The sequence below is a fragment of the Labrus mixtus genome, chromosome 7 (genome assembly GCF_963584025.1).
Source record: "Labrus mixtus chromosome 7, fLabMix1.1, whole genome shotgun sequence".
NCBI lineage: Eukaryota > Metazoa > Chordata > Actinopteri > Labriformes > Labridae > Labrus > Labrus mixtus.
The window spans coordinates 18884565-18902754 of NC_083618.1; the positions used below are offsets into that span (position 1 = coordinate 18884565).

The 18190-nt window shown below is 39.5% G+C and overlaps 1 protein-coding gene across 1 annotated transcript; it reads left to right on the plus strand.

Moving 5' to 3' along the window:
- The first annotated feature begins 6566 nt into the window (after nucleotides 1–6566).
- Nucleotides 6567–16809, plus strand: nudt3b (nudix (nucleoside diphosphate linked moiety X)-type motif 3b). The gene is made up of 5 exons (XM_061041108.1): nucleotides 6567–6891; nucleotides 8135–8245; nucleotides 12151–12195; nucleotides 12296–12380; nucleotides 12684–16809. Exons 1-5 carry the CDS (start codon nucleotides 6610–6612, stop codon nucleotides 12878–12880), a joined length of 720 nt encoding a protein of 239 aa, XP_060897091.1. The 5' UTR covers nucleotides 6567–6609; the 3' UTR covers nucleotides 12881–16809.
- Nucleotides 16810–18190: the final 1381 nt, after the last annotated feature.

Here is an 18190-nt window from a genome sequence, read left to right on the forward strand (position 1 = left end):
GCTAACGAGATTCAAGATGTGTGTTCATCACATGCTCATGCAGATGGGCAGTGAGATGCAACGACTCTTCTGCTAGGCTGCGCAATCAAACACTCAAGCAATACTCTGAAATACTCGGAGTGATGAATTGAAGTAAAAACTTAGGTTGGGCCCAATGTATGGAGGCTAGTCCTCCAAGCGGACGGCCTGGGTTCAAGTCCGACCTGTAGCTCCTTTCCTGCATGTGACTCCCCCTCTCTCTCTTTCACCGTTATCCTACTCTACCCACTGTCCTATAGATTAAAGGCAAAACACCTCTTGAACATTAGCAATGGCTACTGCCAAGGTGCCTTTGAGCAAGACACCGAATCCCCAACAGCTCTGCTGCGCTCCCTGTGTAGCAGTCCCACTCTGACATCTCTCCTCTAATGCATGTCCACAGCTCTTGTTTGTACATGTGTGTGTGTTCCAAGCGTATGTGTGTGAGTCTGAGTGTAAACCAGAATTTCCCTCAGGGGTTAATAAAGTATGTAAAAAGAAAACCTTATGTTGTATTTATAAGGCTATAGTTTGGACTTGGTGAACCTGGAAATTGTTTTAACTTAGCAGTGCTACTTTGACTCTACCGTCATCCCACCAGTTAATGTACTGAGTAAGACAATGTGGCTCAAGAAAAGTAAAACCATTCTTAAATGATTAGGATGTTATTTCAAACATTAAGATACTTTTTGATACACTCAGAAACAACTGGGAACGCTTTCCTCAGAATTATCTTCAAACCGAGGATATAGCTGTAAGCCTCCCCAGGTAGACTTGTCAGCTCAAGCACTATTAAAAAGATTATCTTTACCGGTCGAGGCATCTGTCTGATTTATCACATTGAAGGCTGTCTAAAGCCTCATGACAAGCTAACATTTGGTGATTCGGGCTACATCTTCGTTCTTTCATGCTTGTCAATGCTTAGACAACTGGCTTGCAAGAAGCTACCTTTGGCTAGCACAGGTGCCATGTGTGTCAGTCTGATGTGAGCTAAAGGTTGATAGCATGCCTCTGAGGATTGTGTTGAGGGTCTGAGTGCATAAAGAAGTTAGTCTTAGACTTGCCTGCACTCAGATTCATAATAAAACCAGTGTTTTTTTGAGGTCAGGGGGTTTGATTTATGAATGAAAAGGGGTTCTGGTTCTAAAAGAGGGTTGCTAATTGATGCCTTTTTGTTTGACTAGTGAAGCTGAACAATGGACTACACCATGACAACCAGGAGAAACTACCTGTCAAGCATGTAGGGCCTGCTAATGCAGTATCATTTTAAAAGCAGTTACTAATACAGCCTGAAACACCACAGTGCCTAATCAAATAATTAAACATTATTAGATAATGATTTTAAAAAAGCTCAATTGCCCTGCAAAGGAAGAAAGGACAAACCCCAGGGACGGGAGAACATGAATGCACCCTCTCATTCATCTGAAACAGAATCACAAGTTATGCATGTTTCAGAGAACAAATTCTTAAAAGAAATCCATTAAATGTAGACGTCTGACTAAATAGCCACTAGACTGCTAATGGTTTATATAAATGACTAAATAACACTCACAGTTGAGCAGCTCACCTTTTAAAGCCGTGCCTCACACTGTGCTGCATTTTGTACTGAAAGCAGTGAGCGCCCTCTTTTGGACAGGACAGGGACTGTATCTGTGCTCCGGATGCGCGAATGGTTCACCAGAGACTTGCAAAGAGAATGGGTTGCCGTAGCAACAGCAGATAGTAAAAGTGCAACCTCTTGAGTATGACCCTATGCAGATATGTTTAATTGGGAAAGAGAGCTCAGCCTCCTGAAAGAGAGGCAGAACGTACGACATGAAAGAGGAGAAGGTTTCCTTTCTTCAGTTTATGAACTTTTGAGGAGTTATGAAAACTTATTAAATATAGCCTATGTATAAGAGTCACACTTGGAGGTTTTGGTTTGATTAAATATTGTGTTTTAGTCCGAAAAATCTCCAATAAATCTAGATTAAGTCACAATATTCCTTCTCAAAAGAGCTTCATACAATATGATAATGTTTGTGAACGTGTGCACACATTTGTGTTTGTGCTGCAAAAGTGTTACTAAACAAAAAACCTATTCGTTATCTCCACTGATCATCTCCCCCTAGTGGTGAATATGTGTAGTTACAGTGTGAGAAAACATGTTTCCCTGCTATAGCGAAAAATACTAAACATGACTCCTGACTTCTATTAAAAAAAAAGTAAAACACTTTGTTAGTTTTAATTATGTTTAAAAGTTAATACTGCAGGGCCTTGGGGCAACACACCCGAGTAATTACATTTTGTAACCTCCATCTTGTGATATTATTCGCCGTAGGGCTACTGGAAAATATAAATAACAACTTAGCTACACACACTGGGTGACAAACACAATATCATTATGCTGTTCAATACAACCCACATGCAGATAAATCAACTTTTGTCAACTTACAACATTCAGTTATGATGTGATTTTGTCCAAAATGTTTACATTTTATTTGTGCACAACAGTAAGAGTGCTTCTGTTTTTCTTGTAAGAATTTGCTCATTTATTTAGCAAATAGGTAAATGGCACAATTTGAATAAGTTGGTTATGCCCATCTTTGTGGTCAAAATGTGTTTCTTCTTGGGGCGCAGTTGGCCTAGAGGGTTAGGTCGCACCCCATGTACAGAGGGAGTAGCCCTCCAAGCAGGCAGCCAAAGCTCAGGTCCGACCTGCAGCTGTCCTGTCCAAATAAAAGCAAAACCCCCAAAATAAAACTTAGAAAAGAACAAAAGGCTTCTTCACACTTCAAAATGATGATTATTATTATTTTTCATTCCTGGCACATGCAGTAGCAGAGTAGTCCATATATTAGTATTGATTTACTATGATAAGGAGAGTCCTTTAAGTCTGCTAAATTGATGAGCACAGACCTAACTTCTGTGTCTGAACATACACAAGCGAATGTTACTACCAACACTTTGACTGTAAATTGTTATTGTAGTACTTCTGCGTATAGAAGGCCTATGCTTTATATTTGTAAATGAAAGGCCTCATTATGTGCAGAGGGAAATGGGTTTTCCACACATAAAAAGAAAGTAAAGTACTATTTTGCTTTACAAAGTGGAAGTGTGTGGACTTTGAAAAACCTTGAGCCTTTAAATCAGCATCAGAAAAGCATTCACTTTAACACAAAAGCAGTCAGCTAGCTTTAGAAGATTAAAGTGCCATACAAGGCATTCAGTATCCGTACCAACAAGGACGGAGAACACGCTACGACTACCCTCCTGTCAAAACATCAAAAGTTAAAAACCTTGGTTTTACAAAGTGCCAGAGGAATGTGTCTTTCAGCTGGCAATGACTCAGTCATCATTGACAGAATGACTTCCTGTTGACACAAGAATTGAAGGTTTTGGGTGAGTAACAGCTTTTTGCAGGTTAACCATAGTGCTGCTCTGCACATCCAGTACATGCTGCTTTAGGAAGGGTATCTTCAGCTCTGAGAATTTAAAAAATGAAACCTGCAAAAAAGCAATTTGTAAAGAACAAAACAAACAAGCCCATGTAGAGATGGAATGAAACATGAACATGAACTTGAAATAAAAAGAATAATCCCATCCATCACTGGAAAACTCCATGTAGGTAGGATTACATTATTCTGGAAAGCTTTCACCCCCTTCCTGAAGTTTTTTATATTTTATGCGTTTTGTCTCTCTATATCAGGGGTGGGTAACTGGCGGCCCGGGGGCCATATGCGGCATATCCCCCATCAACCCTCAACGTGGCCCTCATGTCAATTTTTACATGTCAATCAATTGGCAACAGAGGTCATGACCCTGATGGAGGCCACGAGCCGAAACGCGTCGGTCTAAATTGTTCATAAAGTTGATCTTCTTACTACAAGTGATGCTGGAGCATTTTGACCTCTTCTAAGCCTTTCACTCTTCATGCACCTTGTCAGCTGGTGAAGTTTGTGCCAGAAAATCCTCTTTTTCAATCAGTTGGAAACATAAAGACAACATGACAAAATCTGACATGAAATCATGAAAACCAGAACTATGTCCAGAATAATATTTGATCACTGGTATATGTTGAGTTAAATTTGAGACAAAATTGCCCGTCCCTGCTCTATATAATACTTTGATTTGGTCTATCATAAACCATGATTTTGATTGCAGCCATTTAAGGTTTGGACTTTGTTTCGTTTGTGTTTTGGCTACTTTTCTTGTTTAAAAAAGATTATTTGGTCTAAGCTCCAAACTGACATCTTACTCCGAATGTTTGAGTATGGACATCAAAATGAATTCATACATTAACTAGAGGCAAAGTACCCCAACTATAACACACTACCAACAGCAAAATATGTGACTATTTTCATGTGGTCATTTTTTAATCATATGTTCATATCTAATACAGGAGGTTACATAGAAAATGATGGCAAATCAGTAGGCTCTTTACAAATTGTTTGATCGTATGATTGATTGATTATGACGCAACTGTGGAATTGATTTCGCTTCACGCCTGATATAACAGGACAGGATACCAAAGCTTGGAGGATATCCATGTATTTTCAGCAAATGTGAATGTTCCTCTTATTAGCAGCGCTTTACGCCTGAAATCATTTCTGCTCAGTCTCTTTCTGATGGTATAATGAACGCTGTCATTAACAGAGGGGAGCAAAGCTACCATTCCTTCCTAGATGTTCATCTTTGTTTTGTGCTGAAGCAAACGAGAAACCTTCTTGTGAGCACCAGAAACTTTCTCGTGCGCACGCAAAACTTTCACGTTTTTCTGCATTTTTTCTGCCTATGTCCCTTTAGGGGGCTCCGTAACAGCCATAGAGTGTAAATATTAGACAAAGCCTGAGTCACCCATCAGTTACTGCAGGGGTCTCTGGAGGCTCAATTGCAGCAGCCGCCATGCTGGATATTCCGTCTCAGCCTAACTTTCAGTCAACCTAATGACAGGCTGAGAGCTGGGGCTGAGGCGGGTTTTAAGCCTTTAAGACAATCTGTTACATTTCGACCGCCTGTCAATCATGTCAGCTACGCGCCTATCTTTTGATAACACATATTGTTCATGAAGTCAAAACGTAGCTTTTAACGTAATTAACCCCCCTTACAGTGAGTGCCCATTGATGACAATAACTAATCAGACCAGTTTTGTTATTTGTACCAGGCTGTAAACATTTTTAATTTCTGCTTTAAAAATAGCTTTTTTAGCAGTGGTGTGTATGTGACTTCCGGGGTTCCTGGAGCCAGCCTCAAGCGGACACTCGACAAACAACAGGATTTTGGCTTTATTTTTCAAGACCGAAGGTTGCTGCTTGGTTACAGCATACTTTTACTGTAAAAACAAACCCGTCTAATTCCAAATATATACACATTGTACATAAAATAACTTGTCCCCATTTAGAGAACAGATCATTTTCCTGTTTGACACTTTAGAGCAAAAACGCAGGTATGTGTCTCAGATGTTATGAGAGAAAGGTAAGATCCACTTTGAATGTCAGCATGTGTTTGGAGAAACCTGAGCCACAATCAAAGTGGGGAAAATTGTATTGATCTCTGGTGGGAAATTGTCACAGCAGTAAAAGCAATTGGACTTCAACAGATAAAAAAAAAAAAGGACAACTGTGCATCTGGAAGGAGCAAAGAAGAAACCAATAAAATAAAATAAGCAATGGTGGCTTGATGTGGGAAATAATTACACTGACAATATGAAGTTATTGTAAATTTGACAGCTTGGCTGGGAAACAAATAAATCAATACTGGTGATGTCGACCCTATTTTAGAGCTGATCATTTATTTGACCAACAAAAAAAAAAAACTCATCTGCAACCATTTGGCCAATCAAAGTATTTCATGCTTAAACTAACAAAAATTTTCTATTTCAATCAATCAAGTTATGTTCTTAATAATTCGATGAGTTGTTCGGTTGATAGAGGGTAACATATTAAATAGGCAAATATATGACTGATGCTTACAAATTCCCAAATGTTGCTGTTTAAAAAAAAAAAAAACTTTCTGTATGTAGGTTATTCAGGCATAATCTCACCTTTTAATAGTCAAGTAAAAGTGAATGGCTTTTTTTTTTTTTTTTTTGCTTTTAAGGCCTTTATATTGGATTGGTACTCAAATGCTGGATTATCCCTAAATGTATAAACAACCAAAGTGTTTTAGCCCTCAGCGTTTTTTTTTTTTTTTTGTTTATTCATGGAGTGATGTTTCAAGCAAAGGGGTACTGTTTTAATTCATTTCATTGAATGAAATCAGAGGATCATTACTGGCGCTGTCCATTGCCGGCGGTGCTGAAATCCAAGAATTGAAGCAACATTACGTGTGTGTTTTTTTATTTGTCATTTTGACGGCATGTTATGCGGACAACGTGACACTCAAAATAAGAGATGACACATTGAGTTGTTTGTTTTCCGCCTCAAACAAGTGTCCGTGGTTTAAAGTGCCAGTTTTTTCCTTCACCGGCTCGCTCCAGTCACAGCGTGCTGTTGCGTTTTGCCCCAATTCTCAAAGGCGCGTTACGTTTTGTTTCTTACGCACGCCGAGCTATTAAAGGTTAAATTACGTCGTGGGCGTAGCGGCTTCCTTGTAATGGCGACCGTGCCGTAGATGTGCCCAGGGTTTTGTGAAAATGAAGCGAAGAAGAAGTTATTTCTTTTAACTACAAAAAAAAAACGGCCGAGGTCCCCCCCCGCCCCCGGAGGAGGACTTTTGCGTCTACAAACCATCGTCTTCACACGCGGTGAACTTACAGTCGTACTTCTTTTTGAACTTTTCGGTTGCCCTGTTGAAATGATGAAGCTCAAGTCAAACCAAACCCGGACGTACGACGGGGACGGGTACAAGAAGCGGGCCGCCTGTCTGTGCTTCAGGAGCGAGAGCGAGGAGGAGGTGAGTCCGAGGATGTGACTGTCTGGGAGGGCCAAGCTAGCATTAGCAGCCGTGGATGCTTTCAGGGTCTTTTTCTTGTCTGTAAATCGCTGTTTTTTTTACCAACACAGCGGGAGGGTTTTCACACCAGTAAGACACGACCACTCATCCTTAGTCGTGCTCTTCTGTGTTTGCGTTAAAACATCATTTAGAGCTCGTACTTACCCAAGTGTTATGTAAGCCTCTTTTAGCTGTTCATTTAGCAGCCTCGGCTTTTTATACCCAGCGGTGTGTGTCGCTACAGTGGGCAGCCGGCTCTCAGGCCACAGCACTGACTTATGATGATGAGTGGTGGCTGTCGTCAGCTACATGCTGGATAAATGGCATTTAAGTTTTCTGACGTGACAGGTTCAGATTTAAATCTGTTTCATGTCACAGTTACCTGGTGCTGCTAACCAAACATTAGACTGATAAGTAGCACTGTAGCTGTGTAAGCCAAAAGAAAACATTGGGAGATATAGCATGTGCTTAATAGCATTAAATCAATTATATGACAACCTGAACCACCCATCGGCCTAATGTCAAAGTAGAGGTGTTTGTTATGAACCATGTCACCACTTGAATGAGCCTCTCTCTCTTACTTTCTGCTCCTCCTAGAAAACCTCTCAGAAAAAGTAGCCTGCTCATTTGAGATCAGGGGCGATTTTGGGAAGCTGATGTGCAGTCAACAATTAGCACAAAGATGTCTTCTGTGGCGGAAACATTTCCATGAAGGAAAGGAGACGAATTGAGATTAAACTATTTCCCCCATTCTGGTTCAAGTCAAGATGGGTGATTTAGAGGAATCACCATCTGTATTGTCCTGCAGGAAGCTACAAACTTTTACCAGAGACTCTTGATGATCCACCAGATCGGCACTCAGCCAAGCATGGATTTTTTTTTCTTCTCTATGTGATTGTTGAAAACATAAACTCCCCATACTTGAATGGAGAAAACAAAACGCAGTGACTCATACCTTAGCTATTTCAAAAATAGTTTGATTTCTTAACCACGCAGTAGGTTGACCACGTTCTCACAACATGCAGCTGGAAAACTCGGCTCAAGAGGACCTCAGTAATAATCTTAAAAGTTTTATAGTTTAGTCAAGAAGTAGTTGGATGTGTCACATGTTAGTATTTGTTGCTTCTTGCTTCCGTATCTAAGACTGGATATCTTGCTCAATTGCACGCTCTTAACAAATATCATTGTTTTGACTGCCTTGTAGGTGTTGCTGGTTAGCAGTAGTCGACATCCTGACAAGTGGATAGTTCCTGGAGGGGGAATGGAGCCCGAGGAGGAGCCCAATGTTGCTGCAGCCCGAGAAGTGTGTGAAGAGGTTGGTCCTTTAACTTTGTGCATAATCATTTTTAACTTATTTAAGCCGATAATTTGGGCTGTGTTTTTGTCTTTGTCCTTGTGACTGACCGCTGCTATCATATGAGCATTCCTAAGTAGACTGTGTACTAGTAACCTTTCCTTGACCCTTGTATTTAAAAACATGGATGTGAAACATACCTTTCTAGACTTAGAGCATATCCAGGAATACTGTTTCTGAGAATGGATTTCCATTTCCAGCTTGGCTCTTAAGGTGTATTGTGTTTCATTTCTATTGAATCATGTCTGTATTTAACAGTGGGCCTAATACCTTGCTCTCAGAACCCATTTCGTCAGTGCAGTCATCCTGTATGCATGGACAGTCAGATAGAGAGAGAGAGAGAGAGAACCTAGCAACATGTAAACTGTGTTATGGTATCATGTTACAAAGCAGTGTTTGGGTGCTAGAGGAGATCACACTGAGAATGAACACTGACTGGTTTTCACAGTAGCACTTAAGAAACCCCATGACATCTAGGAGTTGTATTAAAAGAGTCAGCTCTCTTTCTTTCATTTTGATAGTTCCATTTTTACAACTGCAACCTCTTCTTCAGAAAGGCCTATTATGTCTGCGTGGTGCTTTGGGTAGAGTTGTTCTGATACCTATGAGAGAATCAAAAATGCCTCTGATACAGCCCAATGTGTGGGATCAGGAATTGTAGAGTAGTACTATTATTTTGAACCTGTGCGGCAGCCATTGTTGCATTATGACTGGCTTTTGAAAAAACTTTTAAGAGCAGTGAAGAAGTACTGATTCTGGGGAGTTTATCACACAACAATAACAAAAAAAAACGACTTACAGTGCTAGTGGAAAGTGGAATGTAGGTGTCAGGGCTACACTGAATAATAATAATAATATGTTGGACTAATATAGCTGTTGGGATGTTGGCTAAATGACATGCTGGAACATTTGATTGACTCTCAGCCAATGTGTCGGAATATTTCCATGTGGGATGGGTCTTTTAAATGACCTGACACGGGGAAAAATTTTAAATAATTCATCCACAAAGTGTTTTTCTGAATACTCAAAGATGCTAGATTAAGAAGAACAACAAAATATATTATGCAGTTTCATGTTAAATATCCGTGTTTAACAGACTTTAGAAGACAAAATATGTGGTTTTTCACTTATGATTGACTGTCAGATTAGTTAAAAAAAGAAGCTTAGCTGACATTTAGCCTCTGGTTGTATCTGTTTATGTTTTACAAAAAACATAGCAATCATATCACATACATTCAATTGTTAGTAGTAGTACAAAGCTGTTATTTTTATAGGGAAACCTGCCAGTATTTAATGGGTTTTAAGAATGATAGTTAAGCGATTTGTTAAGGGGGTCTGAAGCTCATTGGGAATCAAAGTTCTACTTCTACAGGCCACATCCATCCATTAAATACGTTATCCCTCTTGTGTGCATGGTGGACATTGCTTTGGCATTTTGATCAGAAAAGCGGCAGGGCTCTGAAGACGTTGAATCCCACCCGGCTGTCAGCTCTTGGTGGGTCACTGACCACAGAAAGTCTATTCTGTGTGTGTGATCCATCACACTGACGGATGCTGATATCATCCCTTATCTTGGCTCCTGATGTTTGGTAGCTTAGGAAGCAGTTGCAGGACGCTGCTGCTTGCCAACACAATTTCCACAGGGCCACACACAAGGTCAGGTCACTATTGGGGTTTGTTAAAAGTGCGAAGAGGCCGCGTTCAGAAAGTTTGTGATGACTTTAATGCATCTCTGCCTACTCTCCTTCCTTAAGCCTCTTATTGGACGGTGGTGTAACAGCACGTATCCTAATCCTGCTGAGTTTATTCTGATGACTATATGAGCGGTGGGTGATTGCTTATGCTTATTGGTTTAGAGTCTTGCCAGGGATGAGAGTTGAAACAGAGCACTCAGGAGCAGGCCAAAGGTTACACACAGTTCCTTTTTCGATCTGACTGTTCACAACCTTGCCTCATGCTCATTAGTCGTACCCTAGCCCTGATTGGCACAGACATGACACAAGATAGTATTGCATAAGGTGTAATTTAGCCTCAATGCTGTACATCCTCTTCCAAAATGATGCCCAGTACGCTTCAGTTTCATGAACGCTTGCTCTCCATCGCATTAAAAAAAAACATACAGGTTGACTTTTGGCCTATTACTTAATCTTTGGCACGTCTTTGGGGTTTCTTGTGGTGAGCCTGGTCTTCTCACAAACGATCTTGCTGAAGGGTTCAAAACTGAATCCATGGCACAGCATGTCCAGTCAACACTTATTTATAGACTGAAATGTGAACCTGAAGAAGAAGCTGCAAAGATGTCAGCAAGTGCCCTGGCTCTGTATCTAAACTTGACCTACTACTCAACTCAGGAGGTCAAGATATAACTTTCAGATTATTTATGTTAACAGAATATGTAACAAGGAGTGTGAAATTGAGAAGTTGTCATCTCTGACTTGAGTTTTAGGATCATGTACAGAGTAACGGCATCAAACAGCAAAGCCTTTATAAGACATTTTTCCAAGAACTTTTATGAAGCTCAAAACATTTGGCATAGAAGCTGTCACTATGTGACGGCATTTAATAGCTGGAAATAGGTGATGAAATGTTTTTTTTTTTTACTGCTGTCGGTTTGAGGGCTGCAAGTAATGAATTGTGTTATCGATTCATCTGCAGATTATTTTGTAGAATAATCCATGCATTTATCAAAGAGGGTAAAACGCTATTCCAATTTATCAAATTTCAAGTTTATGTCATTTTTTAAAAGAAAGATCTGTAGAACAGAGACAAGCGACTACACAGTAAAAGCTGTAGTTCATGTTTTACAAATGATTTTACCTGAGCCAGGACAGAAAACACAGCAATCATATCACATACATCCAGCTGTACAAGGCTGTTATTTTTAAAGGATCTTGCCAGTATCGATGGGTTTTAAGAACGACACCGCCAACCAAGAAAATTGGTTGGCGGTGTCCTGCTATTTATCGATCATCAAACTTGCTCAGTGAATTTTTTGTTGATAACTCCTATTTATTAATTGTTGCAGCTCCAGTAAGGTACCTATTCATTTCGGTTGATTAGTCTATTCACAGTAAAGTTGGATGTTTGAGTGATTCTTTCGGTCGTTGCCTAAACAGAAATCCTGAACGTTTGCTCGGTCCAGCTCCAGAGAAACATGTCGACTGTTTTTTTTTCGTTACGATTCTTTCTCAGACAAAAATAAACACCTGGATGAAACTTATCTTCAGCATGATTGTGAGATGCAGTCCACACTTCTTTCCTGTAATTTGTCAAACAAAGGATGACAAATATAACAGAAAACTGCCAAATTATTATTATTATTTTTAAACAGTCAGCTGTAACCTGAAATTGAACCCCTAGTCTGAGATTCAGTTGTTTATAAAGTTGAAAGGCTGACTTCCAACATACTCTCTGTGGCCTGAAATTCTCTTTCTTTTAATTTCCAGACAAATATAATCCGTCTGCTGGGTAGAATACACATCTTTACACACCAAAGTGGAAACTTTCTGCGTACGTGGAAGATATGGCTTTAGCTTTGGGTCAAATTCAGTGAGACTGTGTTTGTGACGGCTTTGTTCCTGTGTTATTTGGAGGATTCAGAAAGGACCCAGGAATTACACAGAGTGAATTTGCAGGGGATAAAAGCAATCTTATGATGTAATGTAATCCACTGCAATGCAAACAACAAAACAACATTTCAATAGTACAACCTCAACAGAACACGAAAAGGTAAAACAATTAAATCAAGTTGAATGTAGTTTGAGGGATTGTGTCACATTTGTTAGATGTTTGGTTTTGTATTGACCTCTCTCTGCCTCTTATAGTTATCTATAATGTGTTTTTAATCATTGTCTTTTTTTTTTCAGGCTGGTGTGAAGGGGACTTTAGGCCGCTTAGTTGGAGTATTTGAGGTGTGTTTGTTTTCTTTTGGTCTTCAGATGTCGATGTCGTTTGAATTGTGTTTTTTATAAATCAGAAGTGAAAACGTGCTACATTTTATTCCCTGCACAGAATCAGGAGAGGAAACACAGAACCTACGTCTACGTTCTTATCGTCACAGAGGTGCTGGAGGACTGGGAGGACTCGGTCAACATTGGTAAAGCTCTGTGTTTGTTTACTCGTCATAATGGGGATCATATGGACAAAGTTCTCAGGCAGAGTCACATGCTACCTGTGGCCTTATTTTTCTATCCCAGGCCTTTTGCGTTTTTACAGTTCAGGGATTTTAATGCATATTTGTTAGGGGGAGTTTTATAACACCAGCTTTGTTCCCCGCTCTTGTGGCTGCCGCAGAACTGCTAATTAGCCAAACTTATTGATTACACCGTGTTTGTTGTTCCTCATGTTATCTCTCACATGTCTTAACTTGCCCTACAATGGCATCTTGTTCTGTCAACAGGGAGAAAAAGGGAATGGTTTAAAATAGACGATGCCATACAAGTGTTGCAGTGTCACAAGCCTGTGCAGGCCACCTACTTCGAGGCTCTCCAGGAGAGTTGCCTGACGAGTAACGGAACACCTTTGGTGGCCACGATAGGTGGGGACCTCTCCCCTACCTACAGCATCAATCAGAGCTCCGTCTCGGGCATCAGATAACTAAAACCACAACTCTGACACCCCCGGAGCTTTCGCCACCACTTGCGCTCTTACTTGTGTCATTTCTCTTCTCTCTCTTTTTTTTTTTGTTTTTGTTTTTGTTTTGTCTCAATAACATGGTTTGCCTTGCCAACTCCTTTGTGCCAGAACTGTGGCACAGACTTGATGACAAGTGTCGGGGTGAATAGTCTGAAACACTTTGTAAATGTAAATGTAATTTTTGACCCCTCTTCTGTTTTTTTTTCTTTTTACTGACAACTGCATGAAATGTCCCCTCGCTTTCCTCATTCTCTTTCCTTAACGCGCCCTTAGCGTGGTGTTTATTGAATGCAAGAACTACTTTTTACTGTTGTAATGTAAAAGTGTATACTTAGTGCTTAAGCTGAAGGCTATTGGTGGTCTTTTTAAATGTTTCCTCCATTTCTATTTTTATTTCTCTGTGAATGAATGTGCCCCATTAGTGTACTCCCCCTCTCCTGTTAATGCGGATAGGAAATGTTGTCTGTATCTGAATGAACAGAATTGTTGGAAGTGACTTGTCTTGCATGAGCACTGTTTTGTTGTGTCTCACTCGCCCGAGTGACCTGAAGCCGACCGTGCAACGGACTCCTGGTAAGGTTTGGATTCTCTTCATTTTGGTCCTTTTATCGTGGTTGGTGATGTCGCTTGCATAAGAAGGATATGGCCCCTAACTAATCTTTCAATTTCAAGTGTCAAGTGTGTTTCTCTCTCATTGGGGAAGCTAGCCAAGCACTACAAGTTTCACTCTCAAACAGAATATATTTACAGTGAAGAGAGTGGAAGAATGTCAACCTACAATGTAACATGAACCACCTTTCTCCTCCGTGTCTTTTCCTTCTTTAATCCTTTTTTTTTTTTTTTTTAAATGCTTTTTTTTGTGACTGACTACAAAGTCTTCCTCCACATACAGAGAGGGTAGAATTAGTACATTTCAAAATCATAAGACATGTAATTTCAGAACTCAACACATATCACTTAAGTTATTAAAACCCATTTTTCATATTTTACTCCTCACATTCAGTTTGGTTTAAAAGCATTTGTTTACATTGTGTTCGTAACATAGCACAGGTGACTTTAGCAGGCACTTTTTCATTACAGTCAGGAGTTTTTTTTTTCCTCCCCCCTTAAGTATTTAATCTGCATCCCCAAAAACACTCTAGACACCTGCTTGACATTGAAAGTAATGGAATCTATAATGCTGTCTTTGGCAAGATGCAGAACAAACAAGCCTTGTACAGTTTGAGACCTCATTTTTAACATGTAAAATGCTTTTGGATACTAGTTATGTACTTTTTTGTTTTGTTTTTTCCTTCTAACGTCTGGCAAAAGTCTCTTTAGCCGAGCTGCGTCACTCGGTCCTAATGCGGCGAGAGGCAGCAGGCTCAATACTGTGAAACTGGAGGCGCTGTAGATAGCATGTTAGAGGTTTTTATTGTAAATTGTTTATTTCTGTATAGATCAAAGGTGAGAGTACAAATGACAGAACACCTCTTACACATCTGTAGTCGTAAATGTCTTTTCAACTGAGGCTGAACTGATTGAACTCAAAGCGTTGGCTCTGGAGCTGTCGGGATGTTTCTCTTGAGATAGTAGGCAGTACATCTGAGGCTAAAGAACAAGCATTGTGGCTGTAGGCTCACGGTGAAATGCCAAATATTAACCAACCATTCTTAAAAGTCCTTAAATTGATATTAATGGGGTGGAAAAAGTACAACAGTTACATTTAGAGCACTTTTTTTTTTTCCTCATCATTGTCCGAGTAGAAGTTTGAGTAAATAAGACCCATTGTCCTTTATCCCAGCAGCCCACCACTCTCCTCATTGTGATTGTCCCATAGAGGGCTTTATTGAAAAAAAAAAAAAACTAAACACACCGCTGGTTTTCTGTCCGTATATAACCTTGAATAACAGAATCAGAAAATTAGAACGCCAATGTATCACTTTATATCATGACCTGTGGGATAAACTCCCGTAGACATGTTTGGCATCAATAGAGTAGAAATAGCATTCAATTGGAATTTTGGTTGAATGTTAAAAATACATTTTTTTTTCCTTTTAGCTCAATTTTGGCCTCCACCTATTACAATAGTCCTAAATTCCAAATTTTGTATCCATCTTGGTCTCCACTTGAAGCTTTTTGTGTCCAATTTTCCCTCTTCTTTATTTCAAGTAAATTATCATCTGTACCTTTAAGTACTAATCACTTTTGTAATGAGCTGTCCAACAATCACTCTTCTTTCTGCTCTAGTCTCCATCAATACCTATCAACTTAAGACCAATATCCTCTCTTCTTTAGCCTCAGTTTTGGTTTCCTTAGCAACCACCATTTCCCATTTCCTTAGCAATTAAATCCTCCACAGTGTCCACCAGCTAGCTGCTATCTCTGTCTGCTGCAAATGGCTAACACCATTGGGAGCTGTAGGTTTTAAGTGCTGACAAAACATTATCTTGGCTAAAAATGACCGAAAAATTAGCGCCCAATACAGCACTAGATTTGTATTTGAATATGGACAGAGAACTTCAGTCGTCCAAACACATTGAAAATAAAGACTTAATGGGAAATTACATTGATGGCCGAGTGGATCAAATGCTGCCTGGGTAAAGAGGGCAGGACATCTCTTCATGGTGAGAGCAGTGGTTGTCTTTATTATTAAAGTTTTGCCCATCAAATGTTTGAGGGCCTGTAAACCGGGCCAGCGTACCCGGCTTCAGACAGACTGAATTATTGTCCTCTTCAAAATATGTGAATGAAGACGTGTTTTTTTTCTCTCTCTGAATGACAGCTGTCCATGTGAAAAGAGTCTAAAGTCTCATTTGCAGAATTTATAGCGGTGTGTCAGAAAGGTGTGGTGGCCAAAGTCTTGCTTTATGATGCCCTACCTGGCACCTCACATGAGCTTTCAGGTGGATCCAGACCTTCTAGTCTTTATCGACCTGTAAAATAAGACGAACCTGTGTATTGCTTAAAAACAAATCCAAAACGTAACCCTGGGTTGATCTGCTCTGGACGGTTCGATGCGGTTGACATGTACTGTCAAAATGAATGTGAGGAGGATCTCCACAAGTATCAGTCGCTGACTAAATCATTAATGACCACTCGTTCTTTATCCAATTTTTATTTTCTGTTTTATTCTTTAATCTGTTGTGTTTAATGACAGGCTAATGTCGTGTGTACAGCTAACACAGCACCCTTACAGCCAGAGGATGCACTTTGGCTTTCATCATCTAAAGATAATTGTCCCTCTTTTCTTTTTCTTTTTACCCCTTCAAATTAAACATTCGGACAGCTTCTATCATAAAGTGAGGTAGAAAAATGATGAAGTGAATAACTCCACTTGGCATGTTAATGTGGAGTAATGATGGAGTATTTAGCCCTTATTTTCCCAGGAGATTTGTCATGTCACAATTGGCTCTTTTGTAAATTACATCTAAGAAAAAAAAAATGGAAGAAATGATCAGTCCATACAAAGAACTAGAGCATCACTTCCTTTTAATTTACCAAAGGTGATTTAGACACGTATTGCCCCATCCTGTGGCCAAAGCTAAATTATTAAAAGCACATCACTTTGCCGCTGAGGACATTCAGTTTCCTTTAGCATGACCATCGAGGCCGCTCTGGCAACTGAACGACTTTATGAATTATAAAATAATTCAAAGCTGTTCTTAGTAATCTGTTAAAGATGACCCCCCTAATACTTGGAATTGAATAACAACGTCAACATGTGCACTTCTAGCCGTTGAGCTCAGCCTCGAAGAAGTGACATACTTGTGTTCTTTGAGGCGTTTGAGTCACTGGACTTTTCTTTTCCTCTGTTGTCATTTGGGACTGTGGAATAAAACCAGTGCGAGAAGACTGAAGATTGTAATATAAATGTGCCAACAAATAAACACCAGTATTTCACATTCTGACCAGCGTCATTGTTTGTGTTTGTTGAGAGAAGTCTGACGCATGTGCCTGCAGTAATCTTTTTCGTAAAGTCATGGAGACGATAATGAACCAATAAGGACTGATATGAAACAGAAACAGATTTACATAACTCTAGTCAGAACTTTTTTTGCTGTCTCTACATTTTACACACTCACATGACTTACAGATAATTTAAAGCAAGTTGTTTGTTCTGAGTAAGAGACACACCGAAGAGCCTAATTGCTTTGTTGTAACATTAAATAATACGATACAATCCAAATGCCAAATGTGGCTCACTTTAAATCCCTTCTACTTATTGTTTTTAACATAATGTATTATTTATGTATTTGCAGAGATGTAGATAAAGACAGTTCAAAACAAAGTCCTGCTTACAGTCACTATGCACACTGAAAAACTTTTTTTGGAGGGTTTTGCTTTTGATGTAAACTGACAAATAAAGGAGCTGCTCACATCTGGATGAAATCTGAATGAATCGAGGTAAAACGGTTCCTAGAAACACCAGAAAAACAACAAAGGCTTTACATATTTTGGAAAATTTGGTTTCTATGCATGCAAGGTTTTAATCATCAGTTCAATACTCCAGTTCAAGTTGTGGTTCGATGGAACAAAGTATGATTTCATGGTGGCATGATATAGTTCAGAGTAGCTCCTTCAGGCACATAAACATAAAAGCAGTATCCAGGAGATTCTGTTTATGCGACGCATGTAGTACAGTTAACGGGACACTGCGAGTACATTACTTACACTAAACAGGATCCATACAGGAGACATCACACAATCAAACTTGGCTAGCGTTTCATTGCGAAAGTGTTAAATTATTTAGAGATCTAGTCTTTCACTTGAACGTTTTTTTTCTGTAATTTGGAAGGAAACTTTCCCCTTGTACAGGAAGTACATTACATAAGGAGGATATTTAAAACATACAAATGTTAAGTACAACTTTCTTAATCTAGCAAATTTTGAAAAGTCAGTACACTGAGCACTTAATACTTTACTTGAGTGAAGTATTGCTAGTTTATTGGCCCTGCACGCCCACACAGGTGCTTCCTCATTGATACAAAAAAACTCTGCCCCTGGCAATCTGAACATAGGTGTAACTGTTGTAAATTACACACTGATCTATATGTTCTAGTTAAACGATGAAAGACTTTCACAATGGCACACTAGTCACGTTTGATTTTGTGATGTTTCCTGTATGGACTGTGATTGCTTTGTTTCGGAGGTTTAGAGTACGTCTCGACACTCAGCACTGTTATTTCAGCTTTGTAGTTTTGCAGATGACAGTACTGCTTGAATTAGACATTGAAGGAATGTACTTCCTGTAATAGGGGAAGGCAGACAGTTTCATTTCAGAATTACAGA

What these genes read in the sequence shown, in the direction of transcription:
- nudt3b (XM_061041108.1), top strand. Translation starts at nt 6,610, where the DNA reads ATGTGCCCAGGGTTTTGTGAAAATGAAGCGAAGAAGAAGTTATTTCTT. An exon ending in CCCGAGAAGTGTGTGAAGAG is followed by an intron (nt 8,246 to 12,150) that starts GTTGGTCCTTTA and finishes TTTTTTTTTCAG; the next exon opens with GCTGGTGTGAAGGGGACTTT. An exon ending in GCTTAGTTGGAGTATTTGAG is followed by an intron (nt 12,196 to 12,295) that starts GTGTGTTTGTTT and finishes TTCCCTGCACAG; the next exon opens with AATCAGGAGAGGAAACACAG.